General features: G+C 36.9%; 1 protein-coding gene across 6 annotated transcripts in view; it reads left to right on the forward strand.

Annotated features, from left to right (window-relative positions):
• The window catches only part of LOC126292008 (kelch domain-containing protein 2-like), a 180,428-nt gene that overhangs the window by 14,676 nt on the left and 138,305 nt on the right, over positions 1–27,447 (forward strand). For 3 of the 6 annotated variants that reach the window (XM_049985793.1, XM_049985794.1, XM_049985797.1), the window contains exon 2: positions 2,668–2,869. The exons of the other annotated variants lie outside the window; for them this stretch is intronic. In XM_049985793.1, the coding sequence (XP_049841750.1) occupies positions 2,762–2,869 (108 nt within the window). In that variant the 5' untranslated portion in view covers positions 2,668–2,761. The remainder of the gene's footprint in view (positions 1–2,667; positions 2,870–27,447) is intronic. 6 annotated transcript variants of the gene reach the window in all.

Here is a 27,447-nt window from a genome sequence, read left to right on the forward strand (position 1 = left end):
CTTTAAAATTTCAAATGGGAATCCCATTTTTTATTGCAGAATCAGATTCTACATAAAAAACTGCACACATTTTGTCTTAATCATTTGTTTTAATTTTGGTAATTGGCGCCGAATTTAAGAAAATCCATGTTCTCATTTTTGCGTGGAAAATGGTTACGGATAAATTAAAAATACTTATTTACTTCGTAAATTTTGATTCGTTAAAACTAAAACTCTCCCTCTCTCCCCGTAGGATGGGGTTTGAAAGAGAGGAATTAGAGTTTCACAAATGTTGACCCAAATATTAATTTTTTCCGCAGATTCGGAAAAGTTTGGCTTGTTTCGTGGCCACGAGGCCATACGACTTTTAATTATCAAAAAAATCATCTGACTAGCTAACTAACTAACCAAACATCCTACTTAGTAACGAGCAAATCCATTAACTCACAGAGCAAACAAAATAAAATAATAACTGAGACTAAGCCACTCGCTAACTAAAGATGGAGCAAGGGCTGGATAAGAGTATCGATTATCGATCACAGCTGAGTGGGATATTTATAGTATATAATCTAAAAATGCAAACAACGTAACAGCTGCGATATTCCGAAATAAAATAAAAGTGTGATTTAAGTCAATAAGTTTATGAATGTCTTTATCTACATTTTTTCACCCGAAACTAAACGACTCAAATTAAGAAAGCATCCCAGTTGTGAGACTTCTTGACAATCAAGAGTAATTACGCCGAATCTAATAAAAAAATAGGTTCGTGAGTCAGTTAGTTTCTTAGTTAATGCGTTCACTCGTTAGTAATTAGGATGTTTGGTTAGTTAGTTAGCTAGTCAGATGATTCGTTTGATAATTAAAAGTTTTTGTGACCTCATGACCATGAAACAAACAAAAGTTATCCGAATCTGCGGAAAAATTGATATTTGGGTCAACATTAATAAAACTCTAATTCCTCTCTCTCAAACCCCATCCTACGGGGAGAGAGGGAGAGTTTTAGTTATAGTGAATCAAAATTTACGAAATAAGTATTTTTTATTTATCCATAACCATTTTCTACACAAAAATAAGAACATGGATTTTCTTGAATTGCAGCACCAACTACCAAGAATCAAAACAAATGTTTAAGACAAAATGTACGTAGTTTTTATGTAGAATCTGATTCTGCAATAATTAAAAAATGGGGTTCCCATTTGAAATTTTAAAGTCGCCTCCCACCCCAACCCCAGAAGGCTGGGGTGGGGGGCTAATTTTCGCATCAGCAGATGTCCCACTCGAAAATAATCAACTTGGGATTCCACACATTTTTTTGTGTGGAGCTTATTTTTTGAGTTATTCTGGTTATTCAACTCAAAATTTACACCCTCTATAATAGAAATTTGAGGGTTGTCGATTCAACTAAACAGTTAGATATTACAATTACAAGCAACTTAAATAGGGATCGTCACATAACATATTTCGAACAACAGAAAGTATTTTCTGTTTAATATTGTTGTCAGGTTCTGTTAAGCGATGATAAAAAACTCAGTTACAGAAAATAGAACTGTTAAACTAAAACTCATTTATGTAAATGTCTCCAAACATTATTCTGAATTAAAAGATTCTATCTTTTTTAAAATATTAAACTTTCTTCTGCCTTTTTATTTGTTAGTTATTATTAAGGCCATACTGATGCGGAACATACCGTTATTGCACATGTCGGCTTGCTCTCAAGATATTTTTTTACGGCTGAGGCATTATCCTGTAAGAGAATGAGATATTTAATAGAATGTGCGTGAGAGCTGTTATGTCATTTGTTATTACTTACAAATGAGTGACGTCGTTTACAATGATAAATGAGGAAGAATACTGATGGGGAAGAAGATAATTGTCTCGTATGCACGTATCAATAGGACTTCTATATGACGATAAAGCATACAGGCAATATGAAATGATTCTAATCGAAAAGATCGCCCCCATATGCTACTTTTTCGTATACGTTCGTGTACGAAGTTACCGCACGGTTTTCTGCGCGTTCCGCTACCTTTTACGCATGCGCGACGTTCCCACTTTGTCAATAACTTGGATGTCCATTCAGGACGGAGTAGTCCGGTCAGAGCTTCGGACACCTTTTCCGTGGCTTAGTTTCGTTCGTAAAGGGAAGAGGAAGGTCTTCGGCATACTAATGATTACATAAGAGAGAAAACTCAGTAGCTCCCGTAGAGAGCCAAATGTACAGTTGTTGGCTGTTCCTTTGATGTAATTCAGGTGGTGAACTGTACTAAGCTTTTCTGTTCCATGCAACATGTGGTTTAAAAAATATTACTGACGTGCTCCTATCTTCCAAAGAATTCGAGCATGACTGACTCTCAAAACATCTCGCATTTCAAATATTTACAGAAGTTTTATGCTCTTTGGCTGTTGTTATTTTGAAATCTATGAAAATGTAATTATATCAATTTATGCTCTGGATTTGCTGCAACAATAGTGAAAGTTAAACAATTTACTGTGTGAAACAGCGGAACTACTTACTAAGGTGGCAGGACAAATGTTTAGGGACAGAGAAATGAAAGCAATCTATCATTACCGGAACGCCTTCCCCGCGACGAATTCGAATATGCGCGCCACGTCAGATGAGGTCGATATTTCTTTAAAACATCGATTTTGTTGGGAAAAACAAAACACTACAGTGTTTTCTAATTTCAGTGCACGTCATGTTTGCCGATTGTGGTGTTTGGCAAAAGAAGAAGTGACTGGTATGTGAAATAGTGAATGTGAGCCAAAGCGAAAAAAATTGAATATGTCAGCAGAAGAAGTGTATACTGTTCCTTACGATAGAATCCATAGAAGAAGTGGACACGTCGCCGTAGTCTACAAAAATTACGTTGTAGTATGGGGAGGTTACACGGTAAGTTCGTCAAAAATCTTCTGCACTGTGTATTGTTCGTATTTTTATTGTGTTGTCACATTCCCTGTTTACAGTATACGGAGAACGGTAGTGCCAGCCAAAAATATTATATCCAAGATTACCATGTTATTTTCGATACCGGTAGCAGCCGTTGGAGAAGTATTCTAATGTGTCGTCTCTTTTCATTGCATAAATAAAAATAACATTTTGCAAATTTATCGATGTTACAAAAGACAGTGAATTTGTCGGTTTTCGTCATTGTGATAGCAAATATTCGATGGTGCCTTTTCTAAGACAGCAATGTTTTATTGTTCTTTGTTGGTGGTTTGTAGGCACATTTTCTACGATATTTTTTGTATTATTGTACATTTTTTTGCAATTGATCATAGGTTACTGAATAATATCGTAACATCGTTTTGTTCAAGAAAGAATCAAAAGCTTTGTTGTAGAAGAGGAAATGACGTTCACGATTTTATGTGAATTGTGGCATAATCACTTGGGTCATCGGTTTTATATAATGTGTACATAGATAATGACGCATCAGAAACATAAGAAATTAGTGCATAGTGCATGGTTGTGTGCAAACCCCCCACCCGTTGACCTTTTCCGAAATCTTGATTGTTGTGATTAATCTGTAGTGTAAATTCATTTTTTAATTTTTTTGCTTGATTATTTGTGGGTTGTATCGCTCATTGTCTTTTGATTAGATGCATTTAGCACAAGATCTTTATAAGAAAGTTCTCGGTCTGTGAAAGATTTCTGTAGAATTCAGATTTACTCATTCATGTGTATGTTCTTGCTTGTGACACATTTGTCACCTATGCTGCTGGCATTAGGCGTGTGCATTGTGTGAGTCTTTCATTAAAGAAATGAAATATATAGTTATAAAACTCATTGACACCCTGTCCATGGGTGTAAAAAGTTGGACTGACAATAGGGTTGTTTTCATTTCAAAAGATGTGTGTACACACCGCAAAGCTGCTAAGTGTTTAATTGTTCTGCAATTAGTTTTGACACTGTGTCATCATCCACCAGAATTTTGAATATTAAAATGGCATGTACGGCATATCCATATCTGCACAATATATAGGCCTAGGCTCTATCTATCTAAAACTGTCACATTTGTGTATCATACCCCAGGCCAACTTACTTTCACACCTATGGCCTACATAAGATATTTTAAAATTTTGGCAGTGTGTGTAAAATTCTAGTGTCTGCCGGATGGTGATACAGTGAGAAAACTAGTTGCAGAACATAGATATTTTAGCAGCATTGTGATGGTTACACATAAGAAGTGTCCAGTGTACAAGCTGTGGAACCCAGCTTAAGGAAGATTTTAAAAAATGCAACGCATTTGTCCTTAATAAGAGTCATTATATGTCAAATCAACACACCTATTTTACCTCACCCTCTTAGATTTTGCTGAAAGTTGGTATACTTATAGTGGGCACTGAGACTAAGAAAAATACCAAATTTCGATTTTTTACTTCAAACCATTCCTGAAATATGGTAATGTAAACTTTTTAAAAACTGGCCAAAAATGTGTGAACGGACATTTTTTAAATTGCCCTAGGAGCTGCTCTAATTGAGCTAGAGAACTGGGAAAGGTGTCATTTTGCATGCTCTTTCAGTGATAGACAAAAAAAACATAACTTCTAATTAATAACCTTTTTCAAAATGGTAATTAATATTTTGATTTAATTTTTTTTTACAAAAAGTACATAATTGAAAATTTTCAAAATATTTCCATAACTACTTCACACTATTGTAAATCACGTGGCAAAATATAAATGTGGGATGATAAGTTCATTGTTAAAAACAATTATTCTGGACTCCTGTTTTTCACTAACAGCCCTAGTTTGACCAAATTGACCTTTAATAAACGTGAATTTTTTTAAATATACTGGAAGGTAAGTAAAAAAAGTATTAGAAATATCAAAACATCACCTTATTAAACCAAAACCAATCAGCATATTTTTAATTAAGTTGATTGCTTATTTTAATTTCATACAACTTCACTAACAGTATATTAACCGATATAACAAAAACAAGAAATTGAACATTTAACTACAAACTGAAATAAAGTATGAATAAGTACAAGTATTTACATAATAGCTCTGGTCTATGATGTTTGAAATGGAACTATTAAACAAATTAAATACCTAATGCTTGTTTTTGAGTAACAGGTATCTGTACATAGCTAAATTTAACACAATAGGTACTAACAATAATTTTGAAACAACTTCTATAAAATATACATTTACACTAACCTGAGACAAAAATTAAGTTTTGAGTTGAAAGCAGTTTCCCAATAAATTGTCCTGGAACTTCATATATTACATTTTAAGAAAACTGACTGGGTTTGGTTTACGTCACTTTCATTAAGAATGTATGTTCTCCCTGTCGGAGTAAATGGATTCACTTTTGTGAGAACATCCACAACTGACACCCACAGGACATCTGCATGTGCAGGATAAGAGAATGACTTAGCTGGTCCACATGGATGAAGAAAAGTTATTTTCACTTCATCAAGTTCTTTTTTTTGAAGTACCCAAGCCACCAGTTTTTGCCATATACAGTGGTGACATAGCCTGATATATCTTGTAACTTCAGTTTGTCTGGTGATGTAGTTACTTCCCTCTCCCAACTCTGCAAATCACCTGAGAAGTATTTGACTATCAATTTTGATGTAGGGTTGGGAATGAAAGCGTGAAATTGCTGTTTTCCTTTGATTGTCAATGCCTCTTCTAATCGGCTTTTTAAGAATATTTCTGAAGCAGCATAGTCTTTTTGAGTGGAATATGCAAAATCAACATTTGTGATATTATCTACTGCCCACTCAAATAGATCTCGTGCGGTTTGGATCTGATTTTGGTATGGCCTTTGCAAACTTGCACAAGCTGCCAGTCTCTTTACTGAACCCTCTACTCCATCACAAGGTCCTTTCCCATGTGCTGTGGCTGAAAAGTGCCACTCAGCTTTTATGCTGAAGTCTTCCTCATGAAGTCAAAGGTTCGGGAAGTTTTTCTTGTTTTATACTGAGCGGCAGAACCGTCAGAATAATAGTATATCTTTTTTGGAAGCTTTTGAAATTTATTTGTTAGATATGAAATTATCTTCTTTTGAAAGGTGTAAACTGCAGTTGTATTGTGCTCCAGGCAATCATAAACAATGACAAATCTCATATGCTCAATTTTGTCTTCCTGTTTGTAATATATAACAAAAGGATGAATGGTAATCTGTTGTCTTGTCCAGTGGAAACTCTGAGCTTCGTCCTGTAGAACTATACTATAATTTTCTGAAAAATCACATATGACAACAAATTCAGATTCCGTAAGGTTTTCTCTTGTGGAGTTAAGGAATGTTCGTTGTTGCTTGGCAATGAAGTCATGCCGAATCTAAGTCGACATCTTACTACAAAAGAAAGCTATGAATTCTTCAGGAGTTTTCTGAACAATTTCCAGATTATATAGGTCAACTGACATCCACTGTCGGAACTGAACTTGTTCAATTAAGTTTTCATGAAGTCTTTTAAAATTTTACATATGACAGTTTCTCTGGGCAGTATTCACAGTTTCCCATGCTGCAATCAACTGATGATGGGTTGCAAAGCATTTTTGCAGTGCACTGCTTATAATTGTTTAAGCTGCTGTTTATTACTGTGTTTAGTTTGACATTTTCTATGATTAATTTTATGTTTTGGTGAGTTGTGCACATGCAAACAGTGTGTGTGCCACTCCGGCCAGCTAATACACAATGTTTTGGTCTCAACTCAGCAAATTTAGAGAAACCTATTTTTATGTTGGGAAACTTGTCTTTAAAATGCTTGTAAGCTTCTTTAAGGTTACACAAAATAAGTCTTTTTGATATTTTTTTTTATTTCCACTTGTTTTTGTAATTGTCACACAATCTTTAATACCTGGCATTGCCCTGCTAACTTCATCATTTTCATAAAATGAATGTACAATTTTGACAGTTTCTGTTGGTAAACACTTCCCTGGTTTTGGATTTGGACCTTCCATGAATCCTTTCTCTTTCAAAATTTTTTTGGACCGCCGAACAATGTAATTAGGAGCATTAAATTCCCTCATTATTTTCCGAACACTCCACTTTTCAGGTAAACTTGTAAGAATAATTAGTTTTTTTGCTCTACTTATAGAATTTTTAATGTTTCGTTCAAGATTTTCAAGAACGGATTCATCAGTGTCAGTATCTGACGAAGTTTCAGGAGCAACAAAAAGTTTATGTGTCATTGATGAGATTTTCTTTACTTTTGATTTGTCGTAATGCTTAGATGTTAGTTTTCTCTTGTCAATTGGGGACTCACCTAGTTCTTGAAGTGTTGTGTTAAATGTTTTAACAGCTACTGAAGTTGGAGTGAAGTCAGGGTCTTGGTCTCTGATGATTATCTCTGATCCATAAGATTCTTCTTCCACACTTTCATCACTGATGGCCCCTGGTGTATTTTTCAATTTGGTTACATCTTTCCTACATTTATCACAAATCTTGGCACCACTTGGTATTTGAGTAAATAATTTGGGCATCCATGTTGTGACATTTCTCAGTTTTTTTCTGTCTCGAATAAAATGATTTGACTTCTTCAATGGATTACAACACTGCACTCTACAAGCACTGCACTTTTTACTTGCTTCCATATTTATACAAAAATTACTTATAAACTGTCCTTCAATGTATAAATTTACTTGAAAATCAACTATTAAATATAATAGATACAGACTGGTCAAGACAGAGGTAACAATTGATTTGCACTAAAACCTCAGTGCACAATAATGCTGTAGGCTCACAAAGCCTTAGAAGGTAACAATGCAGAATACATAATCTCAACAATGGCTCCAGTCTCTGAATTATTGTACAGACATCAAGCCCTATGTATACGGTCCTCTACTGACTTACTACCTTAAAGGTCAGTTTGGTTAAACTAGGGCCGTTAGTGAAAAACAAGAGTCCGGAATAATTTTTTTCAACAATGAACCCATCATTCTCCCACATTTATATTTTGCCATGTGATTTACAACAGTTTGATGTAGTTATGGAAATATTTTGAAAAATTTCAATTATGTACCTTTTGTAAAAAAAATTAAATCAAAATAATAATTACCATTTTGAAAAAGGTTATTAATTAGAAGATGTGTTTTTTGTTTATCACTGGAAAGAGCATGAAAAATGCTGCAAAATGACACATTTCCCAGTTCTCTAGCTCAATTAGGGCAGCTCCTAGGGCAATTTAAAAAAAGTCCATTCACACATTTTTGGCCGGTTTTTAAAAAGTTTACATTACCATATTTCAGGAATGGTTTGAGGTAAAAAATTGAAATTTGGTATTTTTCTTATTTTCAGCACCCACTATAAGTATACCAACTTTCAGCAAAGTCTAAGAGGATGAGGTAAAATTTTTATTTAAAGTGTGTTGATTTGACATGGAATGACTCATAACTCCTATATTATAGATTTATTTTATTTACTTATTTATTTATTTTTCCAGTGAGCCATGTTGTGACAATGTCACAGGATATGGAACGTGTCAGAAATCTATGGTAGCACATGAAAACAAAACAAAATGATTTCATATTACAGTAAACAGTAACCAAGACTCTACTACAGAAAACAAATTTTGAGAGATAAACAAATATTACAAAATAATAAGTGTTACAGAAAATAAATATTGTAAAATACATGTTTACAGTAAAGAATAGTGTGGATTACAAATGTGGATTTGGGCATATATTTGCAGTTAACCATATGAAAAATGCTATATATCAAAAATCTGCTCACATTGTTATCCATGCACAGTTTACAAAGATTTACAAAATGTGAACTAGGCCTAATTGAAAATCCCAAATCCATCACTATATTCCATAGGCTTTGCCTGTCAATGGAGCCATAAGCTGTTTTACAATCATCTGAATGTATTTGACGTTTACATTTCTATACTTTATGATTTACTGCCCTGATTACAGATATATTGTCAGTATTGGATCTATTTCTGTGAATGTTATTTTTATAAGCCCAGATTATATTTTCTGCATACAGTTTCAAGTAATGTAGCAATAAACAAGACAAAATCTTACAAGCTTCATTAAGTAGTCTTTCCTGTCTCCTCTTTTATGTATCATGACCATGAATAATTCTTTCCATTCTGTTGGTGTGGTCTTAGTTTTCCAGGTTACACATATCAAATGTGATAAGCACCTATGAAGTTCTCCTCCGCGATTTAGTAGGCCTACCTCAGCTGGAATTCCATCACTCCCGGCTACCTTGCCACTTTTGAGGTATTAGAAGACACTACCCAGCACCATTGGTTCTGGAATTTGACACTGTAAATTTATTGACTGTGCCTTATGTTTTTAAGTGTTGTTTTTATGATATTTTTGAATAGATTCAGTCTGTTGTTGTAGGTTCTGTCCCCCCCCCCCCCCCCCCTCATGGGGGACTTATATTTCAGGATTCTTATTTGCTTGTATCCATTTCCTGCTTAATTTCATAACCTTGTCTTCAGCACCCTCACATTCTTCAACAAACCACTTCTTCCTGCCTCTCTCCACTCTCTGTAGGTAAAAGACAAATAATTAAAAATATATTTTTACTACCACACCAATAGTGCAGAAATATTACATTTACAATTACTTTAGTGTAGTGTTTCAGTGTTTTTCTCTGCCATTACTCACAAAGTTTTGTGTGTGACTAGTTACTGCTTACTGTTCTAAACATCTACATCTACATCCGTACTCCGCAAGCCACCTGACGGTGTGTGGCGGAGGGTACCCTGAGTACCTCTATCGGTTCTCCCTTCTATTCCAGTCTCGTATTGTACGTGGAAAGAAGGATTGTCGGTATGCTTCTGTGTGGGCTCTAATCTCTCTGATTTTATCCTCATGGTCTCTTCGCGAGATATACGTTGGAGGGAGCAATATACTGCTTGACTCTTCGGTGAAGGTATGTTCTCGAAACTTCACCAAAAGCCCGTACCGAGCTACTGAGCGTCTCTCCTGCAGAGTCTTCCACTGGAGTTTATCTATCATCTCCGTAACGCTTTCGCAATTACTAAATGATCCTGTAACGAAGCGCGCTGCTCTCCGTTGTTTCTTTGATGTAAATAACCATTGTGATTTGTCTGGTTGAACGCACACTGATATATTTATTTTCCCGACAAGTGATGGTCTACTTAAGACGAAGTCTGTACAGTTGGTAGGCCCTATGTTTTCAAATACCAAGATTTTTTATTCATTTGGTGTGCTGCAGAGATGAAAACACAACATACATATATTTTAATGTGCTGATAAATTAGAATTTCAAATTACTGAGAAAAAAAATGTGAAATGAGAGTTTGTCTGTTATCCACTTGATTTACATTACTGTTAGTTAATCAAGATGGAAACCATCTCATACTTTTGAAGTGTTCCAGAGGGCAAGTGATGCATGTGTGAGAAAGCTGATAATTCCAACCCAAAAGTAAAGTAGGGACAAGTCTAGCCTCAAAGAAAATGTTATGGGTGTGTATATGCTTCATTTAGGAACTGCTATTTGTAGCCCAACCTTTTTTTTATAAATTATCTAAATAGCTTACTGCATACTCATTATTCTATTTAATGTTGAGGTGGTCAAACCTGTATTTACATTACTTCTTTGTTGAAAAAATCAGCAATCAGTTGCACAAAAGAAATTTTATATCTGTATCAGTTTCAGCCACCTAATGCCCTTCGTCAAACCATACGAACTGTCGCTTTATTAGTGAAATATATGCTGTATTTTTGTTGCTCATTAATAATTGTCACCCAGGATAGGATTCACACCTTTTTTTTATGCTACCGTAGGATATCTCTTGCATATATCAGTTTCTGTTCATGGTGATTTTTATTGTTTAACTTTATTTCTACTCAGTGGACTGTGCATGTTAAATTTTTCATAGGTTAGTAGAAAAAGTAATTGAAATGGGTCAATGTTACCACGTAATGTGGGCATACAGCGACCCCTCAAATTTGTTTTATTATAAACACATGCAGAATGCTCCTGAGATAAATGTTAATGTAGTGCAGTATGACCCCTGTAAAGGGATCTCAATGAACTCCATTGAAAATTGGATGTTTTGTAAAATGTTGACAAGCTAGGATGTTTTGTAAACTGTTGACAAGCTAGATATCAGTGAGACACACATTTGTGTCAATATAATTATCAGTTCTTTATTTATAACATACAACAAAACACTTTCACTGGCAGAAAACAGTAAACTTCTTTTAGTAAAATCCTCCCTGGTAATTTGTATGGAATTCTATGCCCATCATCCTGTAAGTCTGGTAGAAGCAGCTTGCCCATCATTTAACAGACTGGGACAATGAATACATCATGGAACTGCTGTAGTTTTCATTGGGTCAGTGGAGTGAAGCCCCATTATTTCAGCTAAATTTTTCTTTCTTGCAACTTTTTAAGTAAAACAAGGATAGTGAAAAGTTTGCTTTTCCCTTTTACCCCAAACTACTTTCACAATAACAAGTAATTGGTAAAATATCTTGAACATAACAACTTCATGAGTAGCAAATCTTCAGCAAAAGGATTGTCCGAAGCGCCAAAATCAGTTTCATCACTTTCCAGAGTCTCTGATAATTTCGTTAAATCAAGCTCATTTTCTGATGAAGAATTATCACATTTTTGGAAGAGATTTTTCTGAGACTTCAAGAGTTCTTCATTAGCAGTTGATGACTTGAAACAACTGAGGATAATTGTATCACTTGTACCTGCAGACGTTTCCTTTTTATGTAGACCAGATATATTTTCATTTGATGACGTTTTGCATGATTTTGGACCAATGTTCAAAACATGAACAGCTAAAACATTTTTTCTTTTTTTTTCCTACTAGAGACATTAAATAGGAAACAGAGCTTCAGCTGCAGTTTCCTTTTTCTCTTCCATATCCTGTTCATCTGGAAGTTTAGAGAATGCAGCTTATTTTTATCACTTCTTCCAATCTTTCCTTATCCACATGTAAGTACTGACTTGCACCTGGAGAGCTTTGGTAAGTTATAGGCATTACAGTTTAATTTTTGCCGGACGGAGTGGCCGAGCGGTTCTAGGTGCTACAGTCTGGAAAGACACGACCGCCACAGTCGCAAGTTCGAATCCTGCCTAGGGCATGAATGTCTGTGATGTTATTGGGTTAGTTAGGTTTAAGTAGTTCTAAGTTCTAGGGGACTGATGACCTCAGAAGTCAAGTCCCATAGTGCTCAGAGCCATTATAGTTTCATTTTTAATTTAGTTATGGATTTACTGTATCTGTTCAGACTGACACTTTATTCTTTAAGTTCACTGTCTAATAAAGTGTTAGTCAATTGTGTCCATTCTTTACAGTTAAAACAAAACACTAATCTCAATCTAAAACTTCTGCAATAAACAGAACACTTGTAACAACAGAGACTGTTCAAGACTGACTAAGAATTTAAATGCATTGTTACCTCTGTCTTAATTTGTAAACAATGATTATTAATTACACTTTTGTTTTACTCCATATTTGGGCAAATACATCTGGATTAATAGAGGCAAGGTAATCATATTTAGGGGTCAGCTTTATCCGTGAGGGCAGACAACTTCATTAAAATGTGTGAATTTCAACATACAAGAAACTGAGGATGATAGGATAAACCATTGCTCCTATATCAAGAACGTTTTTCCAACGAAATTTGTAAGCAGATATGTAGGGCTTGCTTAAAAAATGTTTTTGAACTATAATTTTTTTAACTTTATTTTAAAGTGTGTGAATTCAAATCAACAAATTCCACTATGTTGGGAGATTCCACGGTGACTCATGTTTTATTTTGAAATCAGTGTTTTATTATATCGACCTTTTATAAATCTATAAACCTATATTTTCTTTTCTAAATCATCATTATTTATTGTGTTATTCAGTCAAAGATCTGGAATTTAAGCAGGGAAGAGCATTAAAATTAAAGAAGAAGAATGTAATTTATATTGTGACTCATGTTACAAATTTGTGACATCCTATTGCTAATCTACATTCTATGTCAAAAGTGTCCTCAGCTATTAGGAATGTAGATCTGGTTTTTATCAAAGAAAATGCATATTATGTTGGCATTTGATTGACACAGCTACAGATTTTTTAAAAAATAGTTACACGACGTAAAATATTGTAACATATGGAAAAAAGCACTGCTCAATGTTATGTGACTCGTTTTACTTGCTACTTATTGTTGGGAAGACTTTTTCCTGCAAGCAGATAAATAAAAATATGACATTATTTACCAAATAACATAAGCTTAACCTTAAAATTTCACTCTTTAAACACTATTAAAAATATTAAGAGCATAACATCTGGAAAAATAAACTGTAAACATAGTGAAAAGTCAGAGAACTGAAAATGTCATCTTGTATTGACATCATCAAGTGGATTAATTTTCTTTATAATTTTGTCCTGTGTGGACATCACATTTTGCAGGCCATTTCCAATAGCCACCAGTGTGCTCCACTGCACTGATTAGGTAAGAATTTCCAAAAATTGCATCTACTTCTCCAGTATAGAATTTACTATCATATTCTGCTTTCTACCAGTCTCCAATGCTCACACTTTCTCTATAGTTTCTTCAGTATGATGATCTGCAGCAGGGAAATTCTTTGGAGACAGCAGATACGTTTGTAGTACTCCTTTCTTGTAGTGAAAGCAATGAATGGTTTTTATGTTTGGTACTGACAATACAGAAGAAAATATTTGAGCCATATTAACTTTCATGTTTATTCCTTGAATTTCATCAGTGGACATATGGTAAACCTGCATATTTGCGGAACTTTCAGCTTCCTGAGCAAACGTTAATGCCTCACCTACTAAGAATTTTCACTTTTTTTACTCCAGTCCACACTTGCCATTTCACAACTGCACCAATTCCATCTATGCCTCCTTTATTGTTGGATATAACATAAAAGTTCCATTTAATTTCCAAATTCTGGAACGATTGAAGTTTAGGTACAGCAGCAGTAAATATATATATTATGAGACAGGTCCATCTGACCAGATTGAAACTACCTTCAAATTTTTGGGTATAGTTGACAGTACTTTGCTAATGTACACAATCAGAGTATCCTTGGATGGGTTAAGCTGTCTGAAACAACAAGAATTGTATGATGAGAACCTGAATGCTGCAGTGTCACAGTGAAAATACTAACTTGTACTGGTACTCTAGATGCACTTTGCACCTCATCTTGATAAACAGAAGTGTAATTTTGAGCAAAATTAATATGCAACACCGCAAAATCCTTAGAATCTTGGCTCAGAATTGTTTTCTGGTGCTGATTATAAGATACAGGCTGAGCTCTCTCCCTATAGCAAGGAAGAAGAAACTGAAAAGTTATATGTTTCACTGTACCAGCTGTAGAGCCTCCATCTTTGACTTTAGCAATTTTAGAGTTGTTTTCCTCCATCTTACAAACATACCATATAAATTCACAATTTCCGGCTCGTGAGTTTTATATGCTTTATTGAAACTTCTACCATTTTGACATGTGTTACATTCATTCCACCAACAAAACCCACTGGGTGGATGGCGTATGATGGTTGATACAAACGTGTTACTGTAAGCTATAATATTGTCAAGTTTTTTACGAAACCTGCCTATAGCATTTATGAAATTTTCATGATATTTATACAAACATACATTTTGTGGTAGTTTGCTGCTTAATTGAAAATGTTGTGGCCATACTTCTGCAAACTTAACTTTCCAGTTTGAACTTCAGGGTGTTCCTTTTTGATTACCTCACATGTTTCCGTCATGGACATGATGAAGTGACAAATATGAAGTGTCTTTTTCTCATTATTATCTAATCACTGTTGTGTCCTCCCTGCATGGTGACTAGCATCGTCACAAATGTAGAACCCAGTTACGAAGTCTAGTTTCAGAGATAAGGCCACTATTTTGTGGACTACTGCCATGACTGGGTCTTTATTTATTTATTTATTTATTGTTCCGTGGGACCAAATTACGGAGAAGTGCCCATGGTCATGGAATGAGTCAATACATGAAATTATAACACGATAGCAGAAACAGATAAAATGAAATATAAAAAACACATACGGGCGACAAGTCGTAAGTTTAAATAAAGAAAATCACCAATGTAACAATGGAATTTGCTTAATTTTCTAGCTCTGCCAGGAGCTCCTCGATAGAATACAGGGTGGTCCAAAAGTCCGGAAACACCCTCATAAAATCCAAATGGAGTAGCAAACAAGGAAACAGAGTCCCTACACATGAGGAACAAGAAAGAGGAAACCTTATAAGCTATGCCACCAATGTGGCGTCCATCTTGAAGACCACCATCTTTGATTCAACTCCAAAATTTCAAATGGGAATGTGGTCATGTGACATATCTAAGAGATTGAGAATTTCACCAAAAAAACAATGTCATTGTTATTTTAAACATAGCTTTATTCATTTTCGGGCTATAGCTAATTACTTGCGGCAGCAGTGGGACGCTCAGCAGCGTGAGTATTACATACTGAGAAGTCACAAAATGGAGTCTGAAACGGTGCAAAGTGGCTGTCCCATGCCTGATATGTTACATGTGTTTAACTGTTCGGTATCATTTACTCATGGTAACGTTTTAATCATTGTTTCCTTATGTACAAGTTACAAAATGTTCTTAACACATGAAGAACGCATTGAAATCATCTTGATATCATGAGAAAGAAGCACATGGGTCATTGCTGAGGATTTCAACAGTCGTCACCGAACCAGATGGCCCATCACTCACAGCGCAGTTTCCAAACTTTTGGCCAAATTCCGTGCAATAGGTTCTGTCGCAGATAAACCTAAGGCTGGAAGACCAAAATCCGCCACCAATGAAGCAACAACAGTGAGCGTGTTGGCAACATTATCAAGAGTTCGCAATGGAGTACTCGTCGCCTGTCACAAGAATGTGGGGTTAGCCGTACGTCCATGCAGCGAATTTTATCGCAGCACAAATGGCACCTGTACACAATTCACCTGCTCCAACACCTGAATGAGGATGACCCACACCATCGGGGACAGTTCGCAGAATGGGTGACACAGCAGCTGCAGATAAATCCACGTTTCCCCTATCAGGTGCTGTTCAGTGACAAAGCCAATTTATTTATCAATGGTGAAGTGAACAAGCAGAATCACAGATTCAAATCTGCACTGGATTGATGCTTCCAAAATGGTGATAGTCTGCTGTGGTGTGTGTGGTACCAAAGTCGTTGGACCTTTTTTATTGGTGGTACGTTAACAGCCAATGGTTATCTGAGGTTATTGGATTAAGAAGTGTTTCCCTCGTTGTTAACAGAGGGCGGGACATTTCCAGAATTCTTCCAGCATAACAGAGCCCCACCACATTATGGGCACAATGTGCGAGCATACCTGAATGTGCAGTTCACGCAAAGTGGTTTAGTCATAGGGGTGCTGTGGAGTGGCCACCATGTTCAACAGATTTTACTCCTTTCGATTTTTACCTTTGGGGTCATGTCAAAGGAGTGGTTTATTCTGTGAAAATATGGGATTTGCATCATCTAAAGCAGCGCATTGTTGATGCGTGTGGTCAAAGTCAGCCAGATGTGTTGGTCAAAGTTCATCAGGACTAGGTTCGGAGTATAGCATTAACAATCCAACATAATGGACAACATATCGAGCCATTTCTATGACTGTTGGTGGTCTCTTGGGACTGTGTAACATCTGCGTATTGTCTCTTCGGCACATAACACTCATGCTGCTGAGTGTCCCTCCGCTGCCACATGTAACTGGCTATAACCCGAGACTGAATAAAGCTATGTTTAAAATAACAACGGCGTTGTTTTCCTGGTGAAATTCTCTATCTGTTTGATATGTCACATGACCACATTCACATTTGAAATTTTGGAGTTGAATCCAAGATGGAGGCTTCCAAGATGGCCGCCATGTTAGTGGCATAGCCTATAAAGTTTCTCCCTTCCCTTTCCTCGTGTGTAGAGACTATGTTTCCTTGTTTGCTACTCCATTTGAATTTTATGAGGGTGTTTCCGGACTTTTGGACCACCCTGTAGAAGGAGTGAGCCATGAGGAAACTCTTCAGTTTAGACTTTAAAGAGTTTGGGCTACTGCTAAGATTTTTGAGTTCCTGTGGTAGCTTATTGAAAATGGATGCAGCAGAACACTGCACTCCTTTCTGCACAAGAGTCAAGGAAGTGCATACCACATGTAGATTTGATTTCTGCCTAGTATTAACTGAGTGAAAACTACTAACTCTTGGGAATAGGCTAATATTGCTAATGACAAATGACATTAAAGAAAATATATGCTGTGAGGGCAATGTCAGAATTGCCAGACTATTGAATAGGGGTCGGCAAGAGGTTCTCGAACTTACACCACATATAGCTCGAACAGCCCGTTTTTTGAGCCAAAAATTCCCTTTTTGAATCAGAAGAATTACCCCAAAAAATAATATCATACAACATAAGCGTATGAAAATATGCGAAGTAGACTATTTTTCGTGTTGAACTGCCACTTACTTCAAATACTGTTCTAATGGTAAATAAAGCACCATTTAGTTTCTGAACAAGATCCTGGACATGGGTTTTCCACAACAGCTTACTATCTATCCGAATGCCTAGGAACTTGAACTGTTCCGTCTCACTTATAATATGCCCATTCTGTCTGATCAAAATATCGGTTCTTGTTGAATTGTGAGTTAGAAACTAAAAACTGAGTCTTACTGAGATTTAGCATCAAATTATTTTCCACAAGCCACAAACTTATTTCATGAACTACATTATTTGATACTGTTTCAATATTACACACAAGATCCTTCACTACCAAGCTGGTATCATCAGGAAACAGAAATATTTTTGAATCACCTGTAATACTAGAAGGCATATCATTTATACAAATAAGAAACAGCAGTGGCCCCAGCACCGACCCTTTGGGAACGCCCCATTGGGACTGAACATCACTACCACTCTCTGTATTATGGACAATTACCTTCTGCTTTCTGTTCTTAAAGTAAGAGGCGAACCAATTGTAATCTACTCCCCTTACTCTATAATGGTCCAACTTCTGCAGTAATATTTTGTGGTCAACACAGTCAAAAGCCTTCATTAAATGAAAGAAAACACCTAGAGTTCGCAACTTTTTATTTAATCCATCCAAAACCTCACAGAGAAAAGACGATATAGCATTTTCAATTGTCAAGCCATTTCTAAAACCAAACTGTACATTTGACAGCAAATTATGTGAATTTGATTGCTACAGTAACCATGTATAAACAACCTTCTCGATAACTTTAGCAAACACCGATGGCATAGAAATAGGTCTAAAATTGTCAACATTATCCCTGTCTCCCTTTTTATAAATTGGCTTCACTACCGAGTACTTTAATCGGTCAGGAAACCGACCACTCCTAAAGGAAAAGTTACAGATATGGCTAAGTACTGGGCTAACATACATAGAACAATACTTTAGTATTCTGCTAGATACCCCGTCATATCCATGAGAGTTCTTGGTCTTTAGTGATTTAATTATTAACTCAATCTCCCTCTTGTCAGTATAATGGAGGAGCATTTCAGGTCAGTCTCAGAACACTTTTTTCTAAGAGCACTATATGATTACCTGTTGGGACTAGGTATCTTATTTAGTTCACCTGCTATATTCAGAAAGTGATTATTAAATACTGTACATATACGCGACTTATCAGTAACACGGACATTCCCACTACGCACTGATTCTTTATCCTTGACCTGTCTCTGCAGACCAGCCACTTCCTTTACTAGTGACCATATGGTTTTAATTTTATCCTGAAACGTAGCTATTCTATCTGCATACCACATAATTTTTGCCTTCCTAATAACATTTTTAAGCACCTTACAATGCTGTTTGTAATGGGCTGCTGCATTTAGATTTTGACTATTTCTAATGTTTTGATATAATTGCCACTTTGTTCTACAAGATATTCTTATCCCTCTAGTCAGCCACCCAGGCCACCTGTTTGTCCTAGTACCCTTTTTTGAACGTTCTAACGGAAAGCAACTTTCAAAGAGCACGAGAAAAGTCTTGAGAAAAGCATTATATTTATCGTCTACTGTATTAGCGCTATAAACATCTTGCCACTCTTGTTCCTTGGTAAGGTTTACAAAGGTCTCTACAGCAACTGGATTAGCTTTCCTAAACAGTTGATAACTATATTTAACATGTGTTGCAGCACTAAAATCTTTTAAATTTGAAATTTGTGCATCATGATCTGAAAGGCCATTCACCTTTTTGCTAACAGAATGTCCTTCTAGTAATGAGGAATGAACAAAAATGTTGTCTATGGTTGTTCCACTCTTCCCTTGTACTCTCGTTGGAAAGAATACGGTTTGCATAAGATTATATGAATTAAGAAGGTCTTCCACCGTCCTTTTCCTTGCAGAATCACTTATACAATTAATATTGAAGTCACCACATATAACTAACTTTTTCTATTTCCTATAAAGTGAACTAAGAACCTCCTTTAGCTTTAGCAAAAATGTTGTGAAATTGGAGTCTGGGGATCTATAAATAACAACAGTTAGAAGTTGAGCTCCATTAAATTTAACCTGCACAACATTCAAACACCTTTTCAGTGCAGTACTTTGAAACATCAATTGACTCAAATGGGATGCCGTTTTTCACATGCATGGCTACCCCCCCCCCACCGCAAAGAGCTCCTAGAAAAGCTGCCAGCCAACCTGTATCCTGTTAAAGGAAGCCTCTGAATTATCTCCATATTTAAGAAGTGTTCAGATATACCAATTTCAGAGTCAACATCTATAAGCAGTTCACTAACTTTATCTCTTAATACCTTGTATATTTTGATGAAATATACTAATTCCCTCATTATTCGGATACCTAAGCTTTGTCAAAAGATACCTATCAGCTGACTTCAATCTAAAAAAGGTGCAGCTCTAACACCCACTTCTGCAGGAATTTTCCCATGAGTGATCCCACCACCCCCACCTATGCTGTCACCTATAAGCTTTGCCAACCTCCCCTTCCCATACCTGTTGAGGTGCAGGCCATGTCTAGTGAAATCCATCCTGCTGATACTCCACCAACACCACTGAAATGTGACCCATGCTTTCTGTCATCAGTGCACGCCCAAGTCTCATGTTATTACGCCTGACGGCTGTATTAAGATGAGGCCAATCTTGACGCTGGAACAGTTCCACGAAATGCATATTCGTGTTGGCAGTCTGAGTGGCTATCTTTTCCAGGTCACCATGTATGTCATACTCCCCATCCCTATCAATACTATTACCAGCCCCACCCACAATCACTACCTGATCCTCTTTAGTAAAATCCCTACATAACCCCCCTATGTTAACAGTCACCTGAACCAAATCTGCATTAGGCTTCACAATGCTGGTGACCTGGTACTCACTCCCCAACACTTCCTGCAACTGCTGGCCTACACCTCTGCCATGAGAACTACCTAACAGCAGAACCTTCTTGTTCCTCTTCGACTTTGCAACTGTCCTAGCCACCGTAACTGCTGAGGTTTGCTGCATACTTCCTACATCTACAACTACTATAGATTCCTCTCCACTAGACTCTGACAGTTGGTCATATCTATTGCAAACACCAATAGTAAAACTATATGAAAATCTTCTTCTCCTAGCAGATCTCTTGCCAACAGCCAGCCCCTATTCCCCAACCCCCTTCTCCCTCCTCATCCTATCTAGCTCTGCCTGTGGGTTTTTCAACTGCACCTGATGGGCACAGATCTTACACTCCTCTTCCTCTATCAACTTACTCTTGCTACATAACCTGCAGTTCCAGGAGAGGATCTCACCAGAATGCCCACTGGCTTTCCCACTGCATTCCCCCCAGTGAAAATACTTCGAACAAGTCTCACACCGCAATCCACTACTCACGAACCTACGGCAAAGCCCACACTTCTCACTCATGGTAAAATTTGACGGTTATTGAAAAACGAGAACTACTTCCATCTGATGAATTTCCACACAAGTCACTGAACAGCTCACGAACAACTACTGGAGCTGTGGCTTGACATAGAGCATTATGTGAATTAGATAGTGACAGACCAGCTTTACTAGGTTGCTGATCTTGCATCTTACATTGTGCTATGTTTTCTAACTCACTCCTTGGTTTTAGCTCTTGTTTCTTGTAACAACAGTCATTTGCTGATGTGGACTCATATGCGGGAACTTCTGTTTCTGTTTCTGCTTCTGTTTACTCTTTTCCAGCTGCTTTCAGGTGATTCTTCTTAAATTCTCCATATTTTCCTTCATTCTTTAACTTTTCCTACCTTCTTTTCTGTCTTTCTGCTGCTGCTTAGGACATCCTATACTTTTAACCTTAAAAAGTATAACTATGACTTAAGATTACATGACTCATGTTACACATTTTTCTGTTTTTAAAATATTGGTTGAAAATTGGAAATATTTAATGGTGATATTAGTTGCACATTCACACAGACAAGTAAATTACTGATAGTTCATGCTGTTGTATTATATTATTTATCCAGCCTGTAATTTACCTATTTCAATTTTATACTTGTTATGCAATACATTAAGGAACGTAACTGTAATGTAAATAATGAAATACTTATTCTTACCTGCCAATTAGTTGAAATGATGATCCAAAATCTCTAGTAATTAGCACTTCCATCATATGAAAAACATTTGGCCTTGGATACATGGCTACAAAAAATGGAGGCCGAGCAATAATGGGCAACAAACATTGTTGCTTACAGTAAAAAGACCATTCTTTTTAAACAATATGTAAAAAGTACCAAATTTAAAACTTTTAAAAATCATAAGACTGTCCTTTTTTAACTGGAATGTCCCTGTTATATGATAATTTTTATCTACATCTGTACTCTGCAAACCACTGTGAGGTTCATGGCAGAGGGTACATCTCATTGTACCAGTTATTAGGGTTTCTTTCCGCTCCATTCATAGATGGAGTGCAGGAAGGATGATTGTGTAAATGTCTCTGTGCATGCAGTAATTATTCTAGTCGTATCTGCATGATCTCTATGTGAGTGATATGTTGGGGGTTGTATATCCCTAGAGTAATCATTTAAAGCCAGTTCTTGAAACATTGTTAATATATTTTCTTGGGATAGTTTACGTCTGTCTTCAAGAGTCTGCCTGTTAATTTCCTTCAGTATCTCTGTGACAGTCTCCCATGGATTAAACAAACCTGTGACCATTCGTGCTGCCCTTCTCTATACACATTCAATAATCCCCTGCTAGTCCTGTCTGGCACAAGTCCCACACACTTGATCAATATTCTAGGATGGGTCGTACAAGTGATTTGTAAGCAATCTCTTTTGTAGACTGACTGTATTTCCACAGTATTCTACCAATAAACTGAACAGTGGAAAATCCAGGATGGAATGTAACAATACCAGAGAAGGAACACACACACACACACACACACACACACACACACACACACACACACACACACACACACACACACGTCTCAGAGAGTTGAGTGTGTGGATGTTACACAGTGTACAAGTTGCAGGTTATTAACACAGTTATAGAATTGTAACTTTTGCTAGGGATTCATAGAATTTTAGTAAGCTTTTGAATAGATTTCAACAAAATATATAGTAACAGCCCTTAATGAGCAAGGCACAGATTTAGTCTTAAGTGAGTATACCAAAGGATATTTATGTCAGTGATACAGATTATACTAAACTCATTAGATAGTGGGAACTTCAGAATGAGAAGAGGACCTTGGCTGGGATTATCTGTAACACCAAAAAATATTCTCAGCAGTCTCGGAATGAAGGGAGATAGAGGTTTAACATCCCGATGGTGACGAGATCAATAGAGATAGACCAACAGATTACACTGGGGAAGGATTTCATTAGGACAGTGGGTAGTTCAGTATTGAATGAGGCATTAAGCAGTATTATCCATATCATTGAGTCTTTCCCACCAGCCAGAAATAAGTCTTTGTATCCATATACTGGAAAATGAAGAAGGAATATTTGTTAATGGAATATTCCTAAACTACAATTGTTTTGATTATGGCTGCAATAAGTACAAAAATAGGTCTTAAAGGTCAGTTGTAAGAAGATAAGAAAAAAATAAAATAATAACAAACCAGTGTATTGAAAGAGAATATTAAAAATTTACAGTGAAGTCACAAAACCAGTTGTCTTTATATATTTAGGTTAACAGTAATAGAAATTACTGAATAGAATAATGAGTGGTTGGCTTTCACTTATGTATTTGGTTACCTAGTTTTGTGTTCCATGGTTCATTTGTGTGGTTACTCATGTTAGTATAGAACAAGCCGCTTTACATTCACATTACACATCCATATGTAAATATGTTGACATTATTGTTTAATTACGGATGTTAGTAGCTCCCCCCATGAACCATGGACCTTGCCGTTGGTGGGGAGGCTTGCGTGCCTCAGCGATACAGATGGCCGTACCGTAGGTGCAACCACAACGGAGGGGTATCTGTTGAGAGGCCAGACAAACGTGTGGTTCCTGAAGAGGGGCAGCAGCCTTTTCAGTAGTTGCAGGGGCAACAGTCTGGATGATTGACTGATCTGGCCTTGCAACATTAACCAAAACGGCCTTGCTGTGCTGGTACTGCGAACGGCTGAAAGCAAGGGGAAACTACAGCCGTAATTTTTCCCGAGGACATGCAGCTTTACTGTATGATTAAATGATGATGGCATCCTCTTGAGTAAAATATTCTGGAGGTAAAATAGTCCCCCATTCGGATCTCCGGGCGGGGACTACTCAGGAGGATGTCGTTACCAGGAGAAAGAAAACTGGCGTTCTACGGATCAGAGCGTGGAATGTCAGATCCCTTAATCGGGCAGGTAGGTTAGAAAATTTAAAAAGGGAAATGGACAGGTTAAAGTTAGATATAGTGGGAATTAGTGAAGTTCGGTGGCAGGAGGAACAAGACTTCTGGTCAGGTGACTACAGGGTTATAAACACAAAATCAAATAGGGGTAATGCAGGAGTAGGTTTAATAATGAATAGGAAAATAGGAATGCGGGTAAGCTACTACAAACAGCATAGTGAACGCATTATTGTGGCCAAGATAGATACGAAGCCCACACCTACTACAGTAGTACAAGTTTATATGCCAACTAGCTCTGCAGATGATGAAGAAATTGAAGAAATGTACGATGAAATAAAAGAAATTATTCAGATAGTGAAGGGAGAAGAAAATTTAATAGTAATGGGTGACTGGAATTCGAGTGTAGGAAAAGGGAGAGAAGGAAACATAGTAGGTGAATATGGATTGGGGCTAAGAAATGAAAGCGGAAGCCGCCTAGTAGAATTTTGCACAGAGCACAACTTAATCATAGCTAACACTTGGTTTAAGAATCATGAAAGAAGGTTGTATACGTGGAAGAACCCTGGAGATACTAAAAGGTATCAGATAGATTATATCATGGTAAGACAGAGATTTAGGAACCAGGTTTTAAGTTGTAAGACATTTCCAGGGGCAGATGTGGACTCTGACCACAATCTATTGGTTATGACCTGTAGATTAAAACTGAAGAAACTGCAAAAATGTGGGAAATTAAGGAGATGGGACATGGATAAACTGAAAGAACCAGAGGTTGTACAGAGTTTCAAAGAGAGCATAAGGGAACAATTGACAGGAATAGGGGAAAGAAATACAGTAGAAGAAGAATGGGTAGCTCTGAGGGATGTAGTAGTGAAGGCAGCAGAGGATAAAGTAGGTACAAAGACGAGGGCTGCTAGAAATCCTTGGGTAACAGAAGAAATATTGAATTTAATTGATGAAAGGAGAAAATATAAAAATGCAGTAAATGAAGCTGGCAAAAAGGAATACAAACGTCTCAAAAATGAGATCGACAGGAAGTGCAAAATGGCTAAACAGGGATGGCTAGAGGACAAATGTAAGGATGTAGAAGCTTATCTCACTAGGGGTAAGATAGATACTGCCTACAGGAAAATTATAGAGACCTTTGGAGAGAAGAGAACCACGTGTATGAATATCAAGAGCTCAGATGGCAGCCCAGTTCTAAGCAAAGAAGGGAAGGCAGAAAGGTGGAAGGAGTATATAGAAGGTTTATACAAGGGCGATGTACTTGAGGACAATATTATGGAAATAGAAGAGGATGTAGATGAAGACGAAATGGGAGATACGATACTGGGTGAAGAGTTTGACAGAGCACTGAAAGACCTGAGTCGAAACAAGGCCCCCGGAGTAGACAGCATTCCATTAGAACTACTGACGGCCTTGGGAGAGCCAGTCATGACAAAACTCTACCAGCTGGTGAGCAAGATGTATGAGACAGGCGAAATACCCTCAGACTTCAAGAAGAATATAATAATTCCAATCCCAAAGAAAGCAGGTGCTGACAGATGTGAAAATTACCGAACTATCAGTTTAATAAGCCACGGCTGCAAAATACTAACGCGAATTCTTTACAGACGAATGGAAAAACTGGTAGATGCAGACCTCGGGGAGGATCAGTTTGGATTCCGTCGAAATGTTGGAACACGTGAGGCAATACTGACCTTACGACTTATCTTAGAAGAAAGATTAAGAAAAGGCAAACCTACGTTTCTAGCATTTGTAAACTTAGAGAAAGCTTTTGACAATGTTGACTGGAATACTCTCTTTCAAATTCTAAAGGTGGCAGGGGTAAAATACAGGGAGCGAAAGGCTATTTATAATTTGTACAGAAACCAGATGGCAGTAATAAGAGTCGAGGGGCATGAAAGGGAAGCAGTGGTTGGGAAAGGAGTGAGACAGGGTTGTAGCCTCTCCCCGATGTTATTCAATCTGTATATTGAGCAAGCAGTAAAGGAAACAAAAGAAAAATTTGGAATAGGTATTAAAATTCATGGAGACGAAGTAAAAACTTTGAGGTTCGCCGAAGACATTGTAATTCTGTCAGCGACGGCAAAGGACTTGGAAGAGCAGTTGAACGGAATGGACAGTGTCTTGAAAGGAGGATATAAGATGAACATTAACAAAAGCAAAACGAGGATAATGGAATGTAGTCAAATTAAATCGGGTGATGCTGAGGGAATTAGATTAGGAAATGAGACACATTAAGTAGTAAAGGAGGTTTGCTATTTGGGGAGCAAAATAACTGATGATGGTCGAAGTAGAGAGGGTATAAAATGTAGACTGGCAATGGCAAGGCAAGTGTTTCTGAAGAAGATAAATTTGTTAACATCGAGTATAGATTTAAGTGTCAGGATGTCATTTCTGAAAGTATTTGTATGGAGTGTAGCCATGTATGGAAGTGAAACATGGACGATAAATAGTTTGGACAAGAAGAGAATAGAAGCTTTCGAAATGTGGTGCTACAGAAGAATACTGAAGATAAGGTGGATAGATCACGTAACTAATGAGAAGGTATTGAATAGGATTGGGGAGAAGAGAAGTTTGTGGCACAACTTGACTAGAAGAAGGGATCGGTTGGTAGGACATGTTCTGAGGCATCAAGGGATCACAAATTTAGCATTGGAGGGCAGCGTGGAGGGTAAAAATCGTAGAGGGAGACCGAGAGATGAGTACACTAAGCAGATTCAGAAGGATGTAGGTTGCAGTAGGTACTGGGAGATGAAGCAGCTTGCACAGGATAGAGTAGCATGGAGAGCTGCATCAAACCAGTCTCAGGACTGAAGACAACAACAACAACAACAACAACAACAACAACGGATGTTAGTAATTCCTGTGCACCAACTTTTACACATTACAAAAGTAGCAGTTCTTCTACAGAGTAGGAGTAGTTGTCAAGGAAATAATTTTTAGTACTTTTCAAGTTTAAGTTCACTGTCCATGGACACATGGTTAAAATTTTTGGTAACTGCATTGTGCACCCCTTTACGTGCTGAAGGAACCATCAGTGTGGAGTAATGAATGTAATTTTTCCTTCAGATATTGTAATCATGTACCGGGAAAAGCAGTCAGATGTAAAGATTTTAAAAAATAATACAAAATGGAGATTCAAAGTTTTTTACAAGTTGTTATTTCTTTCCCCATGTGTTAAATTTATCATTGGTGTAGAGCCTCTAGAAGTACAGAACTAAGTATGTTGTGTCTTTTTGAAATTGAGAGTGAGACCTTTCACAGAAAGCCACTCAGTTTATTGGAGTTGAAGACAGTGATGGGATGGACAGCAAATTAAGTTAGCAGAAGAGTAAACACAAGTTGCAATGTTCGTAGCTAACTAGGTTTTGAAAACTAAATATTTGCGTCACAGCAGCTGTTGTAGGTGTTCACTGTTTATGCAAAATGTATAACACCGTCCCACAAACAAACAAAAAAAAACCACACAGTGAAATGCAATTCTCCGTTGACGAAGTACTGCACCAGTGAGGAGAGTGTGTGCAAAAGTAGTTGTGACTTGGTAGCATCATGCAGAGTATACTGATGTTAGAGCTTCATTGTCAAATAAATGCTCTTAGTATGAAGATTATTAGTTATAGAGAACTGCCCAATTCAGAACGTGTAAGATACCAACCGTTAGCTGCTTCAGCTGCAACTTGATGTATCTTGATACCCGTAATTTGGACAGTAAGATGAGCTTGAACTTTGTGTGTGCCCTTAAGAAACT

Source organism: Schistocerca gregaria, chromosome 9, assembly GCF_023897955.1.
Source record: "Schistocerca gregaria isolate iqSchGreg1 chromosome 9, iqSchGreg1.2, whole genome shotgun sequence".
Lineage (NCBI taxonomy): Eukaryota > Metazoa > Arthropoda > Insecta > Orthoptera > Acrididae > Schistocerca > Schistocerca gregaria.